General features: G+C 41.3%; 1 protein-coding gene and 2 long non-coding RNA genes across 5 annotated transcripts in view; 1 reads left to right on the top strand and 2 right to left on the bottom strand.

Moving 5' to 3' along the window:
• LOC309696969 overlaps nucleotides 1–26,159 on the bottom strand; it is a 137,028-nt gene that overhangs the window by 33,152 nt on the left and 77,717 nt on the right. The window lies entirely within an intron of this gene.
• Nucleotides 11,398–12,485, bottom strand: LOC309697735. The gene is made up of 2 exons (XR_014273893.1): nucleotides 12,170–12,485; nucleotides 11,398–12,084 (listed from the first exon to the last, which is right to left on the bottom strand). It is a non-coding gene; the product is annotated as an uncharacterized lncRNA (long non-coding RNA).
• LOC309696549 (uncharacterized protein) lies at nucleotides 17,972–21,888 on the top strand. Of its 2 annotated transcripts, XR_014273535.1 has the most exons (3): nucleotides 17,972–18,940; nucleotides 19,166–21,475; nucleotides 21,800–21,888. XR_014273535.1 is itself a non-coding variant. In XM_082517824.1 (2 exons), the coding sequence occupies exons 1-2, from the start codon at nucleotides 18,014–18,016 to the stop codon at nucleotides 19,247–19,249; spliced, it is 1,011 nt and encodes a 336-aa protein (XP_082373950.1). In that variant the 5' UTR covers nucleotides 17,972–18,013; the 3' UTR covers nucleotides 19,250–20,155. The 2 variants fall into 2 exon arrangements, 1 of the variants encoding a protein (XP_082373950.1); XM_082517824.1 differs by lacking the exon at nucleotides 21,800–21,888 and having other exon boundaries at nucleotides 19,166–20,155.

Raw genomic sequence — 26,159 nt, 5'->3', positions numbered from 1 at the left:
CATCCCGTGGGGTCAAAATGATCATGAGAACGGTGAGCAAAGATCCCAGAACCACACGGGGGGACCTGGTGAATGACCTGCAGAGAGCTGGGACCAAAGTAACAAAGGTCACCATCAGTAACACACTACAACGGCAGGGAATCAAATCCTGCAGTGCCAGACGTGTTCCGCTGCTGAAGCCAGTGCATGTCCAGGCCCGTCTGAAGTTTGCCAGAGAGCACATGGATGATACAGCAGAGGATTGGGAGAATGTCATGTGGTCAGATGAAACCAAAGTAGAACTTTTTGGCATAAACTCAACTCGTCGTGTTTGGAGGACGAAGAATACCGAGTTGCATCCCAAGAACACCATACCTACTGTGAAGCATGGGGGTGGAAACATCATGCTATGGGGCTGTTTTTCTGCCAAGGGGACAGGACGACTGATCCGTGTTAAGGACAGAATGAATGGGGCCATGTATCGTGAGATTTTGAGCCAAAACCTCCTTCCATCAGTGAGAACTTTGAAGATGAAACGAGGCTGGGTCTTCCAACATGACAATGATCCAAAACACACCGCCCGGGCAACAAAGGAGTGGCTCCGTAAGAAGCATTTGAAAGTCCTGGAGTGGCCTAGCCAGTCTCCAGACCTCAACCCCATAGAAAATCTGTGGCGGGAGTTGAAAGTCCGTGTTGCTCGGCGACAGCCCCAAAACATCACTGCTCTCGAGAAGATCTGCATGGAGGAATGGGCCAAAATACCAGCTACTGTGTGTGCAAACCTGGTAAAGACCTATAGTAAACGTTTGACCTCTGTTATTGCCAACAAAGGTTATGTTACAAAGTATTGAGTTGTATTTTTGTTATTGACCAAATACTTATTTTCCACCCTGATTTACGAATAAATTCTTTACAAATCCTACCATGTGGATTCATGGATTTTTTTTTTTTTTTTTTTCACATTCTGTCTCTCACAGTTGAAGTGTACCTCTGGTGCAAATTACTGACCTCTGTCATCATTTTAGGTGGGGGAACTTGCACAATCGGTGGCTGACTAAATACTTTTTTGCCCCACTGTACATTTAGCCTGATGTTTAATCACCCAGGAGCAGTTTGCCTTGGGAGACAATGGCTCCTGGGACACGTGATCCCTTCACCACAGTGAGCAGTGATTTATGCTGCAGTAACACTGTTCTGTTAGAGAGCACCAGGGCCCTGTTTCAGGAAGCCGGTTTAGTGGAAAAACTGAGTAAGTATACCCTGAGTTAACGAAAACTCTGGGTTTTCGGTTTCACAAAGCGAGTTCAGCTGAAGCCTGAGTGAGTCACTATGACGACACACGCCGTGAAGCTAACCTGCCCCCTAGCAGGTTTACCACAACTAACCCTGACTGTCTCCGCCCCTTTGTCGGAAACCTGACAGTAGGAAGTGTCGGACATGGCGTGCCACTTCCTTGAAGAGCCAGTAGATCGTGAAGCCCAAATTCTCCGCAGAGCTTTCCGCCGGGAGAGAGTGATCAGAGCGCGTTTGGACATTTTATCATTTCCTGATGATTTCCTGTGCGAACGTTACCGTTTCTCAGCACAATCTATAATTTATTTGGATAACATCCTCAGGCCATATATTACGAATGTGACACATCGCGGACATGCTCTCAGTTCATTGCATATTATTTGTATTGCACTTCGGTTTTTTGCAAACGGGAGCTTTCTGTATAATATTGGTGACGCTGAGCACGTTTCCAAGGCTACCGTCTGTCGGGCAGTCAGGAATGTTACAGTTGCACTGAAACGTCTCCTGTACTCGTCTGTGGTGTTCCCCGGTCATAGACCCACAAGATTTATCAAAGAGGGATGCCACAAAATTGCAGGTATCAGGATGACCAAAACTTAATGTATGATGTGGTGATACTTGGACTACTACTTAAATTGCACATTTATTTTCAGGGTTCCCAGGCGTGATTGGCTGTACAGATGGCACTCACATTCCAGTCATTGCTCCTTCAGTAAATGAAGGAGACTATGTGAACAGGAAGTCTTTCCACAGCATTAATGTACAGGTACATAGTTCCCTGTAGCATGTCAAACTAACAAATTATTTCATTATAGTAATGGATGCTAATTTGTGTTCTCTGCACTGTGAAGATCATATATGATGCTGCCAACATTATTACAAATGTGGAAGCCAAGTGGCCAGGCTCTGTCCATGACTCACAAATATTCCGTGAATGTACACTGAGCACAAAATTTGGACATGGTGAGTTGAGAATACTTTAAAATATATAAAGACCAATTGCTTCAGGGACATTTGAACTGAAGTGTACCCTTCTGTCTTAGGAGAGTTCACTGGCTACTTGCTTGGTGATAGGGGGTATCCATGTTTACCCTATTTGCTTACCCCTTACCCTGACCCTGAACCGGGCCCACAGCAGCGATATAATCTGGCTCATTGCAGGACAAGAGCCAGAATTGAAATGACTATCGGAATGCTTAAGGCCCGGTTCCAGTGCCTGCAAAGACTCAGGGTCACCCCAGAAAGGGCATGTGACATTATTGTGGCATGTGTGATTCTTCACAACATTGCCACAATTAGAGGAGAACACTGTCCTTCTGAACCAAACATCAGCAGTGATCCAAACCATGAACATCCTGACCCTCCCACGGACATACAAGATGGAAGAGCAGTCAGAGACACCATATGTCACAATCATTTCTTTTGACCCATCACCTCAACATGTTGAAAGAAGAATAAACAGATTTTTTGTTCAACTGGCTTTATTGGTCGCCTGTATTTCCTGTACACAAAGTATTAAAAGATGTAAACCTCATAAAGTGTCTCTGTTGCTTCCTCCTCCTTAACAGCTGTCAATGTTTCTTCATTATTTTCCTGTAGTAAAGAAATAGACAACATTGCTGTTCTACTGTAAACTCATATAATCTGTGGAGTATTACTCACAACTGCATGTTGGTCTGGCTCAACAGGAGGCTGCACCAGATGCAGTACACCATCAACTGATAGAATATGAGGTTTATACAGGTCACTTATAACTTACAAGGGACCAAATGGCAATTAACAAACATACCAATCACCTTACACTTCATTGTCATTATGCTCTCAAAGACAACCAAGACTGAGGCAAGGCAAAATCAGTAGGAAAATAACTTCACTACAAAATAATCCATTATGGTAAAGAGTTTATCAAATGAATGAGTAGCACTGCAAAGGTGACTGTGAAGAAAGGATGTATGCACATCATGTATTATTTTGAATTTACCCCTTATGTAGGCACTTGTGTCTTGCGGGGTTATTGCCTCAGAGGATGTCCCCGCAGAGATGCCTTCAGCCACAGGGCGCCCACTGTTTTGGCTGAGGGCCAACTGCTCAGCCTCTGTGAGTGGTGGTGGTGGAGGACCCCCACCTGTTTTTCGGGCCTCCGCTTTTTTTCTGTTGGCTATAACGGGCCACATTTGAGCATACAGAGTAAGCAAATATGTACTTGTAATGTGCTCAGATAATTTCAATAAGTGCTTACAGAAAGAAAATTAATGTAGCCTCTAACTGCAATTGATTTACATGGGACAAACAGACCAAGCACTACGGCTCATAATACAATTACACCTTACCTGTTTGGACTATATTTTTATATTTCATTTTTACTTGCTGCCAGGCACGTTTGGGGCCTGTTGGGTTGCACCTGCGCTCACATCACATCACAAAATAAAATGTATAAAATAACAAATAAAATAACATATGATAAAATAACGTGTTAAATGGGTGGAAATCCCTAGATCAATGTTTATATTAACACTCACGCATTGACTCTGTCGGCTATGTTTTGCCATGCATGCTTTTGCAGCTGTGGCTGTGTTACTTTTTTCCGCGGAATTTGCATGTTATCGGCATATGCTGCCATCAGAATTTCGGCCTCAAGCGCTGTAAAATACATTGACCGCGCCTTCTTTCCCTCCGTCTCCATGGTGACTCGCTTAATCTGTGCTCCGCTTATCAGGGCTTTATGTATCCTCGTCCGCGCGCTTCACTTGGGGTTAAAGCAACTCCGCGTTGACTGAACTAATTGTTATCAGCCTTTCTGAAACCGAATATTCCGAGTTGGACAGTTCGGGGTTACTCAACCGTGAGTGTCGTTTTTCACTCTGAGTTTTCCAAACCGGCTTCCTGAAACAGGGCCCAGATCTCTTAATCACTTACTTGGAATTAATGGTGCAAATTTGTCAAAAACTATTCTACACGCTTATTTCACAGTATGGTAAAAGTCAAATTTATATTCAGAAATGTTCAGTCTTTTGCAATTTGAGGCTTTTTTTCTTAGTGTCTGAGGACTTTGTAGGAGACATTTTTATTGAATCTGTCCCAAATTATAGATCCTGATTCATTCTGATGACAAGAAATACCAGTGAAGATTTGACCTTTAACAGCTTTTCAAGTATTCATGTCCCATACAGAACCAAAATGATTTTACAAGCTCTGAACATTACAGGTTTAAATCCATGAATGCACAGCAGTGGACTGTGCTATGGCTTAATAAAAAGGTCAGTTCTGTTCATAATTCTGATTAATAATAATTGAATGAGTTCTGAATGAGCCTTCTAATGATGCTGCCTAAGGGAAGCATGTATAATGTAAACAGAATTGGTCCTAGCACTGAACCCTGTGGAACACCATAATTAACCTCAGTGTGTGAAGAGGACTCTCCATTTACACGAACAGACTGGAGTCTATTAGATAGATATAGAGCCTGCTCTAATTGCTCTTATAGAATATTATGGTCATAATATTATTCTCACTCACTATGTATTAACAGACCTCTCTGCATTGAATCATATCTGTTATTAACCTCTGTCTCTCTTCCACAGCATGTCTTTTATCCTGTCTTCCTTCTCTCACCTCAACCGGTCGCAGCAGATGGCCGCCCCTCCCTGAGCCTGGTTCTGCCGGAGGTTTCTTCCTGTTAAAGGGGAGTTTTTCCTTGCCACTGTCGCCAAAGTGCTTGCTCATAGGGGTCATATGATTGTTGGGTTTCTCTCTGTATCTATGAAGCGCCTTGAGGCGACTTTTGTTGTGATTTGGCGCTATATAAATAAAATTGAATTGAATCGACAGTATCGAACGCTGCACTGAGGTCTAGCAGGACAAGCACAGAGATGAGTCCACTGTCAGAGGCCATAAGAAGATCATTTGTAACCTTCACTAAAGCTGTTTCTGCCATTCCTCTGCAGATGATCTGTTAGCAGTTTGACAACTACTCTTTCAAGGATGTTTGATGTGAAAGGAAGGTTGGAGATTGGCCTATAATTAGCTAAGACAGCTGGATGTAGTTATATAGGTACCTTAAAGGCCTGTGGTATATACATACTAGTAGGTTGATCATATGTAAAATGAAAGCATTAATCGATGGCAGGATTTCTTTGAGCAGTCTGGTAGGAATGCTACGTTCACACTGCAGGTCTTAATGCTCAATTCCGATTTTTTGATCAAATCTGATTTTTTTGTCTGCTTGTTCACACTATAAATAAAATGTGACAGCAAACGCGCTCTAGTGTGACTCCTCAAAGCGGCCCGCATGCACAAAAGAAGGCATCACACACAACGCGCTCTGTTTAGACCCAGACCAAACAGTATTGTTTGACTGATGGCCCTTAATGTAAATCATCAGATATGTCATCGGATATGGATCCCATAGGGTCAAAAAAGTCGGATGCGACTTTTTCCGATCATATCCGATCATGGTATGACAGTGTAAACAGCACAAATCCGATATTTTCAAATCTGATCTGGGTCACTTTCGTATGTGGTACTGAATCCGATACATATCTGATGTTTTAGAAAGCGAGGCTGTGTGAATGGTCATGTCGCATTAAATCCGTTTTTTACGTCACTGACACAAGACAGACGGCAATTATCAGCGCGGGAGAAGACATCGTGAACGCTTCCTGGCCATCCAGTGTAGATGTCAGTGAAACTGTTTGGAAGACGATGTTGGAGAAACGTAACATTTTATTTGTAGTGTGCACAAGCAGACAAATAAATCAGATTTGATCAAAAAATTGGAATTGATCATTAAGACCTGCAGTGTGAACGTAGCCTAAGAGTAAGTAGTCAGAAAGGAACTTTCACAGGGCAATCTAAAAATAGGCACCCTGCTCACAGTGGTCCTGAGGTACACGGGGACTTTAAATCATTTATGTATTTTTATGAGTGGCAACGTGAAACCTTTACAGCAATCCCTGTAAATATATTTTCCATTCCTAACTGTTGATTGATTATGAAAAAAATCAGCAAATGTCAGAGTTTTTAAAATCTTTTTGATCTAAAGAAAATGTGTCTGACATAAGTTATGTCCTTTCAGCAGCTCCTTCTCTAATGTGATGAGAGAGACTTTGTATCTGATTTTCCTGCCAGTGTGGACATCATAAGATATAAACACAATGTGCTTAATGGGGTGCTTACATGATAATTAGTGGGCCTAATGGCTTCTCTCTTTTTGTGTGGGCTTCGCTTCTCAAAAAAGAAGTATTGATCTGGGTAAATAATATCTTCACACAGAATGTCGTGTTCTCTAATGACAGCATCAAGGTGTCTAAAAGTTGTTTTAATGAGGCATTTTGTGAAAGGACAGAATCCACAAAGTAACTGATGTTTGAGGGTTTTGTTCTCTTGGTCTGAATTGTGTGTCAGTTGTTCTGTTTTTAAGTTTTATCTACCAGAAAAATCTCTTTTTGCACATTGATGACATCTTTTTCTTCTATGTTCTTTATTCTTTTTGTTATGATCTATTTGAAGCTCTTGTGCATGAATAGAATTCCATTTACATTTCTTTTTCTTCATTTTTAATAAAATCCATTCCAAATCATTGCTTGCCACTGCATTACCCTAAATAAAAATAAATTAATATATTTGTTTATTTGCGTTACTTTCCATTTTTTAATATTATCATATAAAATATAATGTTATAAAACAGGGCTGTAAAAATAAATGTTCTTGTACATTTCACTATGATAATATATGAGGTCGTCTCCTGAAATGGTTTCCAACAGTCTTGAAGGAGTTCCCAGAGATGCTGAGCACTTGTTGGTCCTTTGCCTTCACTCTGCGCTCCATCTCATCCCAAACCATCCCTGGTTTTAGGTCAGGTGACTGTGGAGGCCAGGCCATCTGGTGCAGCACTACATCACTCTCCTTCAAATAGCCGTGACACTGCCTGGAGGTGTGTTTGGGGTTACTGTCCTGTTGAAAAATCAATGATGGGATGGCATGTTGCTGCAGGATGCTGTGGTAGCCTTGCTGGTTCAGTGTGTCGTTAGTTTTAAATAAATCTCCAATAGTGTCACCAGCAAAGCCCCCTGACACCAAGTTTGACTTAAGTAAATACTAAACCTCCTCTTTATGTAACTGTCCAGTTGAAGCAAGAAAACAATGTGTGTATAAACATGAAAGGAGTTTTATTCTAAAACAAATTTAGAATCACCTGATTTACAGTAACTGTATCAACTTTTTCTGGGCTGATTTTGTCCCCGTCTCTCTTTCCAGGTACATTTCTGTCATGGTGCTGGGTCTTTTTCCGAGTACTTTGAGATTTTGTTCTGGACTTTTTATTTGTTCCTTTGTATTTGAGAAATGTTCACATTCAAGGTCTGATTAGTTGTTCTTGAGTTTAGTATTCTGTAATGCTTCTAAGTTTGTTATTGTTAGTTCCCTTAGTTCTCTGTCTTGTCATCAGCATCTCCTGTGAAGGTCAGTCTTGTCTCCCCGTCCACTCCCCGTGTCTGTCTGGCCTCTCCGTGTCCCGTCTCTGCGGTTGTCTGGTTCCCTGTCTTGTCTCATTAATACGTATTTAGTTCTGGTTCCTGTGTTTATCCCGTGTTGATCCCGTAATAATCTCTCTGTGTTTTGTCCTTTTGTCTCTCCGGTCAGTCATGCCTACCTGTCTGTTTGTCTCCGATACCTGTATCAAGTTCATGTGTCTTAGTCTGGGCCTTGGTGTGTGCACTACTTACAGTTTTATTTTAATACTTCCTCGCCTCGTGTTTAGTTTTGCTTCAACTGTCTTATGAATCTGTCCAGCTGTGCTCCAGGTGTGTCCACTCTGCATCTCACTGTGGTCTGAATCACCTCCTCACTGATGGGACTGTTCCTACCCACCTCAATTATTGGTTTTGCTTTTCCTCCTTAAAAGCGTTAATAAAGCTGTGACTCTGTCATTTAAACTTGAATAAAATGAAATTAACCTGCTTTATAGTTTGAGTTGCAGAGTGAGGGGGCAGTCTGCAGTTGGCTGCTGTTTCTGCCTCTTTCATACTGGACTGACCCACTTCTTATGTGTCGCTGTCTTGTTCTAGGGCAGCACGTGGCACTGACAGGCAACACACACACACACATTAACTTGCATCAAAGCTGAGATGTGCCTTCTGTTCATCCTAATCTGCTCTATCCAAATCTGTCTGAGTCACTCCTCTGTCTGACTGGAAAGTGGAAATCAAATATACAGTTTTAAACTCATAAAAACAATAATGCCAGTTATTTCCATGTGATTGAAGTGCATTCTTCTAGATTCGATTCAGGGGTTTAAGAAGATAATTATATTAACTTTTTAGAAATTACAGACATTTTTTATTCTTTATTTTTGGCACAGCCTCAAAATTCTAGCTCTGGTGTTGCTGAAGGATCGCGACAGGGACTGAGTTTGGGTTTAAAACTGGTTGTTTGTACTGAATGTTCTCCCTCAGATGCTTCCAGGACATCACAGTAACACTTAGTGACAGTTAATGAGGGAATGATTCAGTATTTCAGTGCTATAGAACAAAGAAAATAAAGAACAGGAAACTTAAGTCATGTGTTGGAAACCGTGCAAATGTGGCTTCACCGTCACTCTTTATTTTTTGAAACGGTCTGATGTAAAAGGAGTAAACTGTCCCACTGCAGACCATGTCGATATTAAAGAGAGGATCTTCGGTCTTAAAAATCCAGGCTTGTGTCAGACTTTACACATAAACTGAAACAAACAAATCCAAGTTTGAAGAATAGTTTTATTGTTGGTTGTTGAAGTATTTAATATTGATATTAATACAGCAAGTTGTATTTTCAATGTAAAGAGATAAACACCGGACATATGACCTCTACCTTGGACTTCTATTGTGTCATTGCTGTCTGCAGTTCCTGCTTTAATGATGCACTGCAAATCCAATTGCAGTTCCCACTTGGAGCCACTGCTACAGTATGTGGCCTGCTTCTCCTCTGACCCAGGTCACTGCTTTATTTGAAACACTTCCTGCCCTCTCTTCTTCCCACCAGCATTTAGACTGCAAGTGTGCACAGGTGTACATAGATCTGACTGATCCTAATCTATAGGGCCTTAATCTCCTGTGAGAATAAGCTGAGGGTGCAAGATGCCGAAGCATGATCCAGGCCGGCCCGCTGCAGGGTGCTCAGTCCAGTCCTTCTCTCTGTGTGTAGAATTAATTATTAATTATTTAATTAATGGAATGATTTACTCTTATTTGATTTCTCATACCAAAACCAAATCCTGTCACCACAAGGATTATCAGGCATGTGGTGCAGAATGAACATTGAACTACTGTAATATGTGCATAATGGATGAACACCGACCAATTTACATCTCACAGATACGTGGGTTTTAAAGTCAAAATGAGAATAAACAAAACAAACACAACAGGCAACACAAATCAACAACAAAATAAGAACCTAATTTCAAGGAAAATATGAAGGAAATTAAATTGCAAACAATGTCCAGCTGTGTGTATATTGATGACAGTAAAGATGTGATTACTGATCAGAGGGTTTCACTTTGTAGTGCAGCGCACAACGTTCAGTACACAATGTTCTGGCACATTTAGAGCCATGTGCACACGGCCTGGGAACTGATGAGGTGGAGCAGCAGAGAGCAGTGGCGCCCTCTGTCTGAGTTCAGTAGTCCTGCTGCTGACAGTCAATTCAGTTCAATTCCCTTCAGCTTTATTTATATAGCACCGAATCGCAACAAAAGCTGCCTCAGGGCGCTTTTACACCTGGGCCCTGTTTCAGGAAGCCGGTTTAGAAAACTCAGAGTGAAAAACGATATGCAGGGTTGAGTAACCCCGAACTGTCCAACTCGGAATATTCGGTTTCAGAAAGGCTGATAACAAGTAGTTCAGTCAACGCGGAGTTGCTTTAACCCCAAGTGAAGCGCGCGGACGAGGATACATAAAGCCCTGATCAGTGGAGCACAGATTAAGCGAGTCACCATGGAGACGGAGTGAACGAAGGCGCGGTCAATGTATTTTACAGCGCTTGAGGCCGAAATTCTGATGGCAGCATATGCCGATAACATGCAAATTCCGCGGAAAAAAGTAACACAGCCACAGCTGCAAAAGAAAGTGAGCATGCATGGCAAAACATAGTCGACAGAGTCAATGTGTGAGTGTTAATTTAAACATTGATCGAGGGATTTCCACCCATTTAACACGTTATTTTATCATATGTTATTTTATTTGTTATTTTATACATTTTATTTTGTGATGTGATGTGAGCGCAGGTGCAACCCAACAGGCCCCAAACGTGCCTGGCAGCAAGTAAAAATGAAATATAAAAATATAGTCCAAACAGGTAAGGTGTAATTGTATTATGAGCCATAGTGCTTGGTCTGTTTGTCCCATGTAAATCAATTGCAGTTAGAGGCTACATTAATTTTCTGTCTGTAAGCACTTATTGAAATTATCTGAGCACATTACAAGTACATATTTGCTTACTCTGTATGCTCAAATGTGACCCGTTATAGCCAACAGAAAAAAAGCGGAGGCCCGAAAAACAGGTGGGGGTCCTCCACCACCACCACTCACAGAGGCTGAGCAGTTGGCCCTCAGCCAAAACAGTGGGCGCCCTGTGGCCGAAGGCATCTCTGCGGGGACATCCTCTGAGTCAATAACCCCGCAAGACACAAGTGCCTACATAGGGGGTAAATTCAAAATAATACATGATGTGCATACATCCTTTCTTCACAGTCACCTTTGCAGTGCTACTCATTCATCTGATAAACTCTTTACCATAATGGATTATTTTGTAGTGAAGTTATTTTCCTACTGATTTTGCCTTCCCTCAGTCTTGGTTGTCTTTGAGAGCATAATGACAATGAAGTGTAAGGTGATTGGTATGTTTGTTAATTGCCATTTGGTCCCTTGTAAGTTATAAGTGACCTGTATAAACCTCATATTCTATCAGTTGATGGTGATGGTGTACTGCATCTGGTGCAGCCTCCTGTTGAGCCAGACCAACATGCAGTTGTGAGTAATACTCCACAGATTATATGAGTTTACAGTAGAACCGCAATGTTGTTTATTTCTTTACTACAGGAAAATAATGAAGAAACATTGACAGCTGTTACAGAGGAGGAAGCAACAGAGACACTTTATGAGGTTTACATCTTTTAATACTTTGTGTACAGGAAACACAGGTGACCAATAAAGCCAGTTGAACAAAAAATCTGTTTATTCTTCTTTCAACATGTTGAGGTGATGGGTCAAAAGAAATGATTGTGACATATGGTGTCTCTGACTGCTCTTCCATCTTGTATGTCCGTGGGAGGGTCAGGATGTTCATGGTTTGGATCACTGCTGATGTTTGGTTCAGAAGGACAGTGTTCTCCTCTAATTGTGGCAATGTTGTGAAGAATCACACATGCCACAATAATGTCACATGCCCTTTCTGGGGTGACCCTGAGTCTTTGCAGGCACTGGAACCGGGCCTTAAGCATTCCGATAGTCATTTCAATTCTGGCTCTTGTCCTGCAATTAGCCAGATTATATCGCTGCTGTGGGCCCGGTTCAGGGTCAGGGTAAGGGGTAAGCAAATAGGGTAAACATGGATACCCCCTATCACCAAGCAAGTAGCCAGTGAACTCTCCTAAGACAGAAGGATACACTTCAGTTCAAATGTCCCTGAAGCAATTGGTCTTTATATATTTTAAAGTATTTTCAACTCACCATGTCCAAATTTTGTGCTCAGTGTACATTCACGGAATATTTGTGAGTCATGGACAGAGCCTGGCCACTTGGCTTCCACATTTGTGATAATGTTGGCAGCATCACATATGATCTTCACAGTGCAGAGAACACAAATTAGCATCCATTACTATGATGAAATAATTTGTTAGTTTGAAATGCTACAGGGAACTATGTACCTGTACATTAATGCTGTGGAAAGACTTCCTGTTCACATAGTCTCCTTCATTTACTGAAGGAGCAATGATTGGAATGTGAGTACCATCTATACAGCCAATCACGCCTGGGAACCGTGAGAATAAATGTAAAATTTAAGTAGTAGTTCAAGTATCACCACATCATAAATTAAGTTTTGGTCATCCTGATACCTGCAATTTTGTGGCATCCCTCTTTGATGAATCTTGTGGGTCTATGACCGGGGAACACCACAAACGTGTACAGGAGACGTTTCAGTGCAACTGTAACATTCCTGACTGCCCGACAGACGGTAGCCTTGGAAACGTGCTCAGCTTCATCAATATTATACAGAAAGCTCCCGTTTGCAAAAAACCGAAGTGCAATACAAATAATATGTACAGAACTGAGAGCATGTCCGCGATGTGTCACATGCGTAATATATGGCCTGAGGATGTTATCCAAATAAATTATAGATTGTGCTGAAAAACGGTAACGTTCACACAGAAAATCATCAGTAAATGATAAAATGTCCAAACGCGCTCTGATCACTCTCTCCCGGCGGAGAGCTCTGCGGAGAATTTGGGCTTCACGATCTACTGGCTCTTCAAGGAAGGGGCACGCCATGTCTGACACTTCCTACTGTCAGGTTTCCGACAAAGGGGCGGAGACAGTCAGGGTTAGTTGTAGTAAACCTGCTAGGGGGCAGGTTAGCTTCACGGCGTGTGTCGTCATAGTGACTCACTCAGGCTTCATCTGAACTCGCTTTGTGAAACCGAAAACCCAGAGTTTTCGTTAACTCAGGGTATACTTACTCAGTTTTTCCACTAAACCGGCTTCCTGAAACAGGGCCCTGGTTAAGAACCAGGTGTAAATGTGGGACTAAGTTAGTTTTAACATTAAGACAAACTATGAATTCCTGCCTGTTGGCTATGATATATAAATATATGGGAAGCTATCGCTCTCTCTCTCTCTCTCTCTCTCTCTCTCTCTCTCTCTCTCTCTATATATATATATATATATATATATATATATATATATATATATATATATATATATATATATATATTAGGGGTGCAACGATACACAAAATTCACGGTTCGGTTCGATACTTCGGTGTCACGGTTCGATATTTTTTCGATACAAAAAAATGTTCATGCATTTTTAATTTGTCATTTATTAAAATTATAAATATATATTTTAACTCAAAAGTACAGTTTTTAAATTTAACCCTAACCCTTGTGCGCGTTTTTTATTTTGACAGCGAATGCGCACCTGCGGACCACTTATGTGCAGCCCTGGTTATTTAGCTCGTCATATTGCAGCCACAGAAATTCTTTTGTCAATGAAACCATAAAGCTGCACTTTCTTTTTGCCTTATAGTCTGATTTGTCATAACTTCTCCGTTTTGTGGTAAGCTTTTCTTTGGCTGTCACTTCTTCACCCTGACCTGTCTTATTTGGCTCAGCAGAACTGAAATGCTTTTACACGCGCACTCACATAAGCTCAGCGATTCTCTGCGCGATCAACCTCTCACATGTTTAAGCTGCGGGAGATTTCACTTGTCATGTTTGCATAGTAAGCTAACGATTAATAAGACGATGTCAGAGGAATTGGTGCACAAATTATCATCACTCACAGATCAGTGCTGTCGCTCTCTATACACAGTTCGCATGATTGCAAAGTGAAAGCAAAAAAACAAGCGCAAATTCAAACGCGACTTCAATATGTCACATATTGACAGTGGCTCACCGATGCCAATGACATAATTACCCAGCTACATTTCTGAAAGAATGCAAAAGCATTGACATATATTTTTCCTACAATAGCCCGACGGGCAGGGAAGAGATAGATTTTGGTAGCCCGACTGAAAAAATCGCTAGCTCCGGGACGTCGGGCTAGCGATATTGCAAGCCCTGTATCTGATTGAGGAATCACTCATCTTTGGAAAAGAGAGTTTATTACAGAGAAATGTCTCTTTCCAAAATAAAAGCTATACTATCCGCTTCTTCTGGGCTATATTCTCAGCAGCATAAGGAGAATCATGTGCTAACAGCTGTCTAAATGACTCGGCTAAAGTTAGTAGCATGCTTGCTTTTTTTTGTCTGCTTCCACTTGTCTTTGCACTAGGATGATGTCGGCGTAAATGTGCAGTCATATTCGTTGTGTTCCCACTAGTGCTTTCAGGTTAATCTCGTTGAAATGACCTTAACGCCACAACACGGCAAATCTCCGTTAACGAGCTACCGCCGATCGCTCCGTGCATGGGGCTAGACGGCCAACACGTTAACGAGCTAACTGCGCTAACACACTAGTTCACACCCATGTAATTAAGCATTGCATGGCACATCCAACATACTGTTTTACTTTAGTCCATGACTCGCTTACCTTCAGGGTCATACGTCACATGAAAACCAAAATAATTCCAAACGCCAGATCTGAATGAGGGTGGGGGAGGTCCATCTTGTAAGGAGAGCTTAACTTCTGTCTCGCTAGCTTGCCCTGCGCTCTTCCTTCTGACTATGCTGTCTGTGTTGAGCGCTCAGTGGATCTGCGCTGGACAGTGCAGCCTAGGCGGAGTAGTCGAACACAGATTCACTGAGCGCTCAACACAGACAGCATCGTCAGAAGGAAAATTGATAAAATAAATTACAAATGTTGTATTGTTCGATACATATGCGTACCGAACCGAAAGCACTGTATCGAACGGTTCAATATCGATACGAATATTGTTGCACCCCTAATATATACACATACAGTGGGGCAAAAAAGTATTTAGTCAGCCACCGATTGTGCAAGTTCCCCCACTTAAAATGATGACAGAGGTCAGTAATTTGCACCAGAGGTACACTTCAACTGTGAGAGACAGAATGTGAAAAAAAAAAAATCCATGAATCCACATGGTAGGATTTGTAAAGAATTTATTCGTAAATCAGGGTGGAAAATAAGTATTTGGTCAATAACAAAAATACAACTCAATACTTTGTAACATAACCTTTGTTGGCAATAACAGAGGTCAAACGTTTACTATAGGTCTTTACCAGGTTTGCACACACAGTAGCTGGTATTTTGGCCCATTCCTCCATGCAGATCTTCTCGAGAGCAGTGATGTTTTGGGGCTGTCGCCAAGCAACACGGACTTTCAACTCCCGCCACCGATTTTCTATGGGGTTGAAGTCTGGAGACTGGCTAGGCCACTCCAGGACTTTCAAATGCTTCTTACGGAGCCACTCCTTTGTTGCCCGGGCGGTGTGTTTTGGATCATTGTCATGTTGGAAGACCCAGCCTCGTTTCTGTTGTAATAGTAATTTTACAATGAATGTTGAAGAGATATTACTGCCCTCTGTTGGTGTGTCTGTGCATTACAAGCAATAAAAGGTGTTCGTTAAAAACATCAGGTTATGGGCCCAGAGGTCGCCAAGGGAAGCTGCTAACACGTTTTCTTTTGGGAGTCATAAACAGAATTGTGGGATTCACAATGGAAGATAGACTGTTTATTGACAAGCTGAGCGGACCGGAGAATTGGGCAACGTGGAAATTTCAACTGGAGCACCTGTTGAAGGCAAAAGGACTGTGGGGTATGGTACAGGAGACGGAGCAGTTAGCTGCGGATGCTAATGCCCAAGCGCGAGCTGAATTTGAACGGAAGAAAGAAAAGGCATTTTCAGTGCTGGTACTGAATGTAAGTACACCCCAATTGTACTTGATAACAAACTGTAAGACCCCCAAAGAAGCATGGGAGATGCTAAAAGCACAGTTTGAAAGAGATACTGTTGCTAACAAGCTATTTCTGAAGAAGAAGTACTTCCGGTGTGAAATGAAGGAAGGAGAACATCTCAATGATCATTTAAAGAGGATGAAGGAACTTACTGATCAGCTAGGGGCAATAGGTTCTGTAATTGAAGAGGAAGATCAAATTGTCACCCTTCTAGGTAGTTTGCCACCCAGCTATGCAACTGTTGTTACTGCTTTGGAGACAAAGATGGACAGTCTGACACTACAGTTTGTTCAACAAGCCTTGATAAATGAGGAACAAAAGCGAGTGCTTACTGACAACACCACTGTGTCCAGTAGTGTATCAGCGATGTCATCTCAGATGCATAGAAATGAACAGAGTGGATCAAAAACAGTGGGAGCAAACAGCTCCGACTCATGGAGATGTTACAAATGTGGGAAGGAAGGACATATCAAGCGTGATTGTCCAAGCATTAAAAAGAAATACAAGGCCCACAAGGCTAAAAGCGTGGTGTATAAGGACAAAGAGGACTCATATGAGGGAGCTTTTGTTGTAAATGAGTCATGTAAAAGTGATGCACAACAAGAAGAATGGTTAATTGATTCAGGAGCGTCAAAACACATGACATGGAATAAAGAAGCTCTACAAAACTACCAAGAGTTTTCAGAACCACAAACAGTGAAACTCGGTGATGGCAGAGTAGTTGAGGCTTTAGGTCTGGGCAACATAACAATGAAAATGTCATTCAGAGTTGGTAATGGAAAAGATGTCACAATGTATGATGTGCTGTATGTTCCCAAATTATCAATGAACCTTTTCTCAGTGGGAGCTGCTGCCAAGAAGGGAAACACAGTGAAGTTCAAAAGGACTCATTGCTACATAAGAGGAAAGAATGGAGCTCTCCATGGAATGGGAACACAAAGATCTGACGGATTGTATCAGCTGGATATTGAGGGAAACTGCACAACCTGTCATGGAGCGTCAACTGCTTCAGTTCCAGCAAGTATGTGGCATCAGCGTCTAGGTCACACTACAAATCTGAAAAAAGTCAAAAACTTGGTAAAAGGGGTTAGCTTTACAAATGAAGAGGAGGACATTTTTTGTGAAGCTTGTGTTGAGGGCAAATTATCAAGAAAACCTTACAAATCAGTGGGAGAAATACGAACAAAACGCAAGTTGCAATTAGTGCATAGTGACGTTTGTGGTCCTTTTCAAACTGAGTCACTTGGAGGAAAAAAGTACTTTGTGACTTTCATTGATGACTACTCCAGATATTGTAAAGTGTATTTCATAAGAGAAAAAACGGAAGTCCTGAGCAAGTTCAAAGAGTTTGAAAGAATCTTCTCAAATGAATGTGGACAGGGAGTAATAAGACTCAGAACCAGTGATGCCGGTAACGCGTTGCTTAGTAACGCGTTACTCCGAATATGACCACTTTTTCAGTAACGACTAATCTAACGCGTTACTATTTCCATAACAGTAGTCAGATTAAAGTTACTTGTCCAAACCACTGTGCGTTACTATTTTTTTAAGCAAAAAGATTTGGTTTCTTCTTTTCGTCTCAGCGGATGACAAACGCATACGTGTCGTGAAACGTCACATAAGCGACAGGTCACGTTTCCCGCTCACAAGCAGCCAGCGACGTAAAAAAGTGTAAACAACAATGGAGGGAGAGAGATGTTCGTTCTTTAGCTGGAAATATGGTCACTATTTTGAGTTTCTGTCAACTAAAGATTTAAATATTAAGGTTCGTTGTACACTCTGTGTTGGCGAAAACACTACGTCAAACTTAAAGAAACATTTGGAGTCGCAGCACAGCACAGTCAAACTCACAGAGAGAGTCCCACCAAGTGGTCCGAAGCAGAGAGCCGTGACTTCCGCAGAAGGTCCTACACCCCCCAAACAACAAAAGTTGGACTTTGGTGCAAAACCAGTAAGTGATGAAGAATTGAAGAAGTTGGTCGCGCAGTATATTGTAGAAGAAATGCTACCTATAAACACTGTTGACTCGCCCTCGTTTCGTGCCATAATAAAAAAGATCCCTACTTCTGTTAATGCCGAGTTGCCTCACCGAACGACTTTTACTTCTTACTTGGAGAAGGAGTTTACAGAAATGGAGAGAAATTTGAAGGCCACACTGAATGAGATTGACTTTGTTTCAACTACCGCGGATATTTGGACTGCTAACAACAGAAGCTATATGGGAGTAACGCTCCACTGGATCAGTAGAACCACATTAGAGCGTCACAAGGTTGCATTAGCATGTAGGCGAATTCGTGGTAGACACACGTATGATGTCATTGGTACAGAAATCGAAAACATCCACTCCTCTTATGGATTACTCAACAAAGTAGTTGCAACAGTTACTGATAATGGATCCAACTTTGTTAAGGCGTTTCAAGTTTATCATCCTGTCACGGAGTCCGATGATGAGACGGAGGAGGAAGAGTCCAGCCCCAAAGACGATGATGTCACTTTTTCTGATCTGTCAGAAATCCTCTCGGCTGAGAATGAAAGTGATGGTCAGCTGTCTCTTCCCCCGCACCGCAGGTGTGCTTCGCACACCATCAACATAATTTGCACACGTGATGTGGAGAAACATTTAACAACCAATGCAGAGAGCAGGGCTGTGTATAGGAGCAGCACAGCAAAATGCACAGCTCTTTGGACCAAATCGAGTAGATCTACACTTGCATCAGAAACAGTGGAAGAAATCAGCAAAAGAAAGCTCCTAATACCAACATCCACAAGGTGGAATTCCTTTTTTGATGCTGTAAAGAGAATTGCAGAAATCCCCATGGGTGAGCTGAATACTCTGTGCACAAAGCTAGGACTGAAGTGCTTCAAAGATCAAGAATACCAGTTCCTGCATGAGTACTGCATGGCCATGAAACCTCTGACTGCAGCACTGGACATTTTACAAGGCGACTGTCCATATGGAACTTTACTACCAACACTTGAAGTTCTGATGCAGAAGACCCAGGCTGTGAAAGATGACCTCTCCAGGATGACTGCAGGCCTTCCAGATGCCATTGTACAGGTACGCTCTATCTTGAAATTAGTCAGATTTTTTGCTTCATACAATTCACAAACATGGAACAGAATATTAATTATCATTGAAAAATAAGATTAAAACAATTAAAATGTTTACAAGTAACCTAAAACAAAATAAATCCATAATACTGATCTCATATTAGGCATGGTTTGCAAATAATTCAATAACATAATAAATTGTAGGCATAAAAATATCAATTATGTTTTTTAGGCTATTCAGACTCGTTTCGCCGGTGTGCTGGATGACAAAGATGCCCTTCTTGCAGCTGCCAGTTGTCCAAAATTCAAACTCTGATGGCTGAGAGATGCAGGAAGGAGGGAGCGAGAAAAACAGCTTCTGACAGCAGAGTGTTGCACCACTGCTCCTCTGGCAAAAAACCCTGCCAGTGTGCCCAGTGCTACTACATCTAGCAGCCAAGGTGAGATGGACTTTTTCACTTTTGAGGCAGAGCCAGAGGAGGAGACCTATTCTGCAGAAAAAGAAGTCATGGACTACCTGATGTCAGGCTACGACCTTCAGATTCTGCATAAATTTTCAAGCATAAAGACAATTTTTTTAAAGTATAACACTCCAACCCCATCAAGTGCTCCTGTGGAGCGACTTTTTAGTCTGGGAGGTTTGGTGCTCACGCCTAAAAGAAATCGACTTTCTGACAAAAGGTTTGAGAAGCTTCTGTTAATGAGGTACAACCACTGGTTTACTCGCTCCACTCTACTGTTTCCCCCATAACATGCGATGACAACATATACTGAAAAAACAGAGAATGGGGAATCCAATTTAAATAACTATTTACAAGTAATTGAATTAAGTTTATCAAAGTCACTTAATAAACTTATTAAAGTTTTCAAGTTGATTAACTTAAAACAATTACCTGCAAGGAAGTAAGGCAATTTAAGTTGGACCTGCAGTCTCTTTTTTTTTTTCATAAGATTAGTCCAAAGTTACAAAAGCGGACAATAGTGCTTACATGTGGATGGTATAAAAAGTATCTTAAGGGAAGTCAAGAAAGACTCTTTGTTTGTTTGTTTGTTTTTTTATAAAAAGTATTTATGTTAAGTGAAGTAACAAGACTGTCTTTATTTTCATACAAACAAGTATTTCTGTCAGGAAAAAAGTTTTAAGTTCAACTTCAAATGTCAGGAGATATATTGTTGACATTACTGTTAAAATACACTTCCAATAAAGTGAGTATTGGCAAAATCGGTTGATGTTTTTATGTTGAGGCAGTGGGGAGTGTTATTGGCAGCTTCTGAAAGTAACTAATAAAGTAACTAGTAATCTAACTTAGTTACTTTAAAAATAAAGTAATCAGTAAAGTAACTAAGTTACTTTTGGAAGGAGTAATCAGTAGTCCGTAATATATTACTTTTTCAAAGTAACTGTGGCAACACTGCTCAGAACTGACAATGGTGGGGAATACACATCTAAAGAGTTTCAAGAATATTTGAAAGCTCAAGGCATCCACCATGAAATGACTGTACCACACACACCACAGCAAAATGGTGTTGCAGAAAGAAAAAACAGAACTCTAGTGGAATCAGCTAGAAGCATGCTATCACATGCAAAGTTGCCAAACACATTCTGGGCAGAAGCTGTTGCTACTGCAGCTTACACACAGAATAGGCTCCCAACATCTGCTTTAAAGAACGAAACACCCTATCAGAGATGGTATGAAAAAAAACCAGACATTAGCCATATGAAAGTATTTGGTTGTGTTGCTTATGCTCATGTTCCAGACACAGAGAGAAAGAAGCTGGACAAAAAGGCAGTGAAAGTCCGTTTCCTGGGATATGCAACCAATGCAAAAGGCTACCGACTGTGGGATGAGGAAAAAGGAAAAATACTGATTCGACGAGATGTGGTCTTCAATGAAACAGAGTTTAAATGCAAACAAAGTGAAAAAGATCTCGGTTTGGGGAATGAGGTGACACTACACACGGGTGAAAGACAAACAAGTACTGAGGAGACTGTCACCAGTGAGGCTGCAAAAGGAGATCAGCGGATCAGAAGACCTCCAAAGAGATATGGATTTGAGGAGTTTGCTGATGCAGCTACAGTTGATCATTATGCAAACATCTGTTGTGTCACAGAACCAAATACACTAGAAGAGGCTATGTCAAGTCCAAATGCAAAGGAGTGGAAAGAAGCAGCTGATTTGGAATATGAGTCACTGCTAGAAAATGGCACATGGGATTTAGTGGATCTACCAAAGGATCGCAAAGCAGTTGGATCAAAATGGGTCTTTAAAGTTAAGCATCACAGTGATGGACAAGTGGAAAGATACAAGTGCAGACTTGTTGCCAAAGGCTATTCACAGATTTATGGTGCAGACTATGATGAAACATTCTCTCCAGTTGTACGATTTGGTTCAATTCGTACATTGTTGTCATTTGCTGTGCAAAACAATCTAAATGTGCATCAAATGGATGTTGTGACTGCATTCTTGAATGGACACCTGGAAGAGGAAATCTACATGGAGCAGCCAGAGGGTTACATCAAACCTGGGCAGGAACATCTAGTGTGCAAACTAAACAAGTCAATATATGGACTGAAGCAGTCTCCACGTTGCTTGAGCAAAGCTTTTACAGAGTTCATGAAAAGTATTGGTTTTACACAGAGTACTTCAGATCAGTGTGTGTTTTTTAGAACAGGTCAGGAGTTGGAAATATTGGCTGTGTATGTTGATGATCTGACTTTGATTACAGAATCAGCAGAGAGCATGAAGACCTTAAAGGACACTCTGAAGAAACACTACAAAATGAAGGACATGGGTGAGCTATCCTACATTCTGGGCATCTCAGTGGTCCAAGACAAGGACAAAAACCATGTTATGCTTCATCAGAGGCAGTATATTGAAAACATACTACAAAAGTATGGAATGGACAGTGCCAATCCAGTAGCAACTCCAGCTGACACAAATGTCAAATTAAGAAAGAGTGATAATGTCAGTCAACCTGTAAACCCAAGCATGTATCAGTCAATGGTTGGAAGTTTATTGTATGCTGCCATGGCCACACGACCAGATATTGCACAAGCAGTGAGTGTGGTGTCAAGGTTCAATGCAAACCCAAACACTACACACCTGACAGCTGTGAAAAGAATCCTGAGATATTTGAAAGGAACTCTAAACCTAGGGCTCAAATATCAAAGAACAGAAACAGGAACCTTGGTTGGGTATTCAGATGCTGATTGGGCAGGTGATCAGGACGATCGACGTTCTACAACTGGAAACATCTTTCTATTTGCAGGAGGTGCAGTCAGTTGGCTTAGCAAGAAACAAGCAACAGTTGCACTTTCAACTGCAGAGGCTGAGTATATTGCTTTGAGCCAAGCTGCACAAGAAGGAGTTTGGTTAAGACGACTACTAACTGAGCTTGGAATGGAAACCACAGCAACAGTGATCCTGGAGGACAATCAAGGAGCAATTGCAATCGCAAAAAATCCAGTCGATCATGCAAGAACAAAGCACATAGACATTCGTTACCACTACATTTGTGAATGTGTGCAAAATGGACAAATCCAGCTGAAGTACTGCTGTACAGAAAACATGAAGGCTGATATGTTAACCAAACCGCTGCCTAGACAAAAGTTTGAGTATCTCAGAGGGAAGATTGGACTGTGTTCAGTTTAAAAGGGTTATCATATGCTTAACATGCCTATACTATGCTTATGTTAAGATGGTGAGCATTTAACTGTAATGAAGAATAATAGTTTTGTCTAAGATGGACACAGTACATTTTTTGTGTGAGTTCAAAACAAAAGAGAAAATTTTTATTTTCTAGTAACACCGTGATATAGGTGCATAATGTTGTTTTTTGAAAGAAATAAGCAATGGCAGTCAAGTAAGTGAACTCCATGGTAAAATTAAGTGGGAGTGTTGTAATAGTAATTTTACAATGTATGTTGAAGAGATATTACTGCCCTCTGTTGGTGTGTCTGTGCATTACAAGCAATAAAAGGTGTTCGTTAAAAACATCAGTTTCATCTTCAAAGTTCTCACTGATGGAAGGAGGTTTTGGCTCAAAATCTCACGATACATGGCCCCATTCATTCTGTCCTTAACACGGATCAGTCGTCCTGTCCCCTTGGCAGAAAAACAGCCCCATAGCATGATGTTTCCACCCCCATGCTTCACAGTAGGTATGGTGTTCTTGGGATGCAACTCAGTATTCTTCTTCCTCCAAACACGACGAGTTGAGTTTATACCAAAAAGTTCTACTTTGGTTTCATCTGACCACATGACATTCTCCCAATCCTCTGCTGTATCATCCATGTGCTCTCTGGCAAACTTCAGACGGGCCTGGACATGCACTGGCTTCAGCAGCGGAACACGTCTGGCACTGCGGGATTTGATTCCCTGCCGTTGTAGTGTGTTACTGATGGTGACCTTTGTTACTTTGGTCCCAGCTCTCTGCAGGTCATTCACCAGGTCCCCCCGTGTGGTTCTGGGATCTTTGCTCACCGTTCTCATGATCATTTTGACCCCACGGGATGAGATCTTGCGTGGAGCCCCAGATCGAGGGAGATTATCAGTGGTCTTGTATGTCTTCCATTTTCTGATGATTGCTCCCACAGTTGATTTTTTCACACCAAGCTGCTTGCCTATTGTAGATTCACTCTTACCAGTCTGGTGCAGGTCTACAATACTTTTCCTGGTGTCCTCCGAAAGCTCTTTGGTCTTGGCCATGGCGGCGTTTGGAGTCTGACTGTTTGAGGCTGTGGACAGGTGTCTTTTATACAGATGATGAGTTCAAACAGGTGCCATTCATACAGGTAACGAGTGGGGGACAGAAAAGCTTCTTACAGAAGACATTACAGGTCTGTGAGAGCCAGAGATTTTCCATGTTTGAGGTGACCAAATACTTATTTTCCACCCTGATTTACGAATAAATTCTTTACAAATCCTACCATGTGAATTCATGGATTTTTTTTTCACATTCTGTCTCTCACAGTTGAAGTGTACCTCTGGTGCAAATTACTGACCTCTGTCATCATTTTAAGTGGGGGAACTTGCACAATCGGTGGCTGACTAAATACTTTTTTGCCCCACTGTATGTGTGTGTGTGTATACTTTTCTTCCCCTTTTCTTCATATGTTGTCACATTTATGTCAGCTGCTACTTGGACTGTGTAAAATATAAATTAGTGTTAAATAATCACAGAGGCTCACAGAGTTTATTGTGAAATCTAAACTGGCTCTAAGTGGTTATAAATGTATTTGGCAGCCAGATGACTTTAATGTCACAGTGAATTAAAGTCTTCTGACTGACCTGGTGGCCTCCATACGGAATGTTTCCGTACTGATAACTCTTTGTCATAAAGTACCCCCTGGTGGCTGAGTGTTTAATGTTCCCTGTTTGGTGGATATAAACCTTCATGTTTTATGGTACAGATATTGTACCAGATGGAGTTGCCAGAAAGGCCATACAAAGAAAAGTACTAGTGAACCGATGGATTTAAACCCATCAACCTGTTGCATAATAACATGGTTGTTGTACCAATGTTTGTCTAAATCCACTCCACAAAAACGAGTTTGAAACAATGAATCCAATTCTTTGTCACCAAAGTGTTTTCAGTTAAAACTACATAAGAATGTAGTTTGACTAAAGAATTTTTTTTTTTTTAAATATACCTGTAAAAATGTTTCCGTAATACAGACAAAACAAGACTAAACAAAGCTAAAGACAAACAAAGAAACGTGTTATTAATAGATTTACTTGTTGTTTATCTTTTCTCTCATGTAATTTTGTTCTGTCTATAAAATGGAAATGAGCTGCATTTTTTCATTTGGAAGGAACCGTAACTAATTTTGGATAGTTATCACTGTCGGATCATAAATAAATGATAAATGTTTAGTAAGTGCAGAATAACAGTGACAGCCAACATGTGCCAGTGGTATGATGTACATTAGACTGAAACAAACATATACAGGGAGTGCAGAATTATTAGGCAAGTTGTATTTTTGAGGAATAATTTTATTATTGAACAACAACCATGTTCTCAATGAACCCAAAAAACTCGTTAATATCAAAGCTGAATGTTTTTGGAAGTAGTTTTTAGTTTGTTTTTAGTTTTAGCTATTTTAGGGGGATATCTGTGTGTGCAGGTGACTATTACTGTGCATAATTATTAGGCAACTTAACAAAAAACAAATATATACCCATTTCAATCATTTATTTTTACCAGTGAAACCAATATAACATCTCCACATTCATAAATATACATTTCTGACATTCAAAAACAAAACAAAAACAAATCAGCGACCAATATAGCCACCTTTCTTTGCAAGGACACTCAAAAGCCTGCCATCCATGGATTCTGTCAGTGTTTTGATCTGTTCACCATCAACATTGCGTGCAGCAGCAACCACAGCCTCCCAGACACTGTTCAGAGAGGTGTACTGTTTTCCCTCCTTGTAAATCTCACATTTGATGATGGACCACAGGTTCTCAATGGGGTTCAGATCAGGTGAACAAGGAGGCCATGTCATTAGTTTTTCTTCTTTTATACCCTTTCTTGCCAGCCACGCTGTGGAGTACTTGGACGCGTGTGATGGAACATTGTCCTACATGAAAATCATGTTTTTCTTGAAGGATGCAGACTTCTTCCTGTACCACTGCTTGAAGAAGGTGTCTTGCAGAAACTGGCAGTAGGACTGGGAGTTGAGCTTGACTCCATCCTCAACCCGAAAAGGCCCCACAAGCTCATCTTTGATGATACCAGCCCAAACCAGTACTCCACCTCCACCTTGCAGGCGTCTGAGTCGGACTGGAGCTCTCTGCCCTTTACCAATCCAGCCACGGGCCCATCCATCTGGCCCATCAAGACTCACTCTCATTTCATCAGTCCATAAAACCTTAGAAAAACCAGTCTTGAGATATTTCTTGGCCCAGTCTTGGTGTTTCAGCTTGTGTGTCCTGTTCAGTGGTGGTCGTCTTTCAGCCTTTCTTACCTTGGCCATGTCTCTGAGTATTGCACACCTTGTGCTTTTGGGCACTCCAGTGATGTTGCAGCTCTGAAATATGGCCAAACTGGTGGCAAGTGGCATCTTGGCAGCTGCACGCTTGACTTTTCTCAGTTCATGGGCAGTTATTTTGCGCCTTGGTTTTTCCACACGCTTCTTGCGACCCTGTTGACTATTTTGAATGAAACGCTTGATTGTTCGATGATCACGCTTCAGAAGCTTTGCAGTTTTGAGACTGCTG

Source organism: Aulonocara stuartgranti (genome assembly GCF_965226115.1).
Source record: "Aulonocara stuartgranti genome assembly, chromosome: 20".
Lineage (NCBI taxonomy): Eukaryota > Metazoa > Chordata > Actinopteri > Cichliformes > Cichlidae > Aulonocara > Aulonocara stuartgranti.
The sequence above is the reverse complement of the archived record's forward strand: the minus strand, read 5'-3'. Positions and strand labels throughout refer to the sequence as shown.

What these genes read in the sequence shown, in the direction of transcription:
- LOC309696549 (XM_082517824.1), top strand. Translation starts at nt 18,014, where the DNA reads ATGGAGAGAAATTTGAAGGCCACACTGAATGAGATTGACTTTGTTTCA. An exon ending in TTCCAGATGCCATTGTACAG is followed by an intron (nt 18,941 to 19,165) that starts GTACGCTCTATC and finishes TATGTTTTTTAG; the next exon opens with GCTATTCAGACTCGTTTCGC.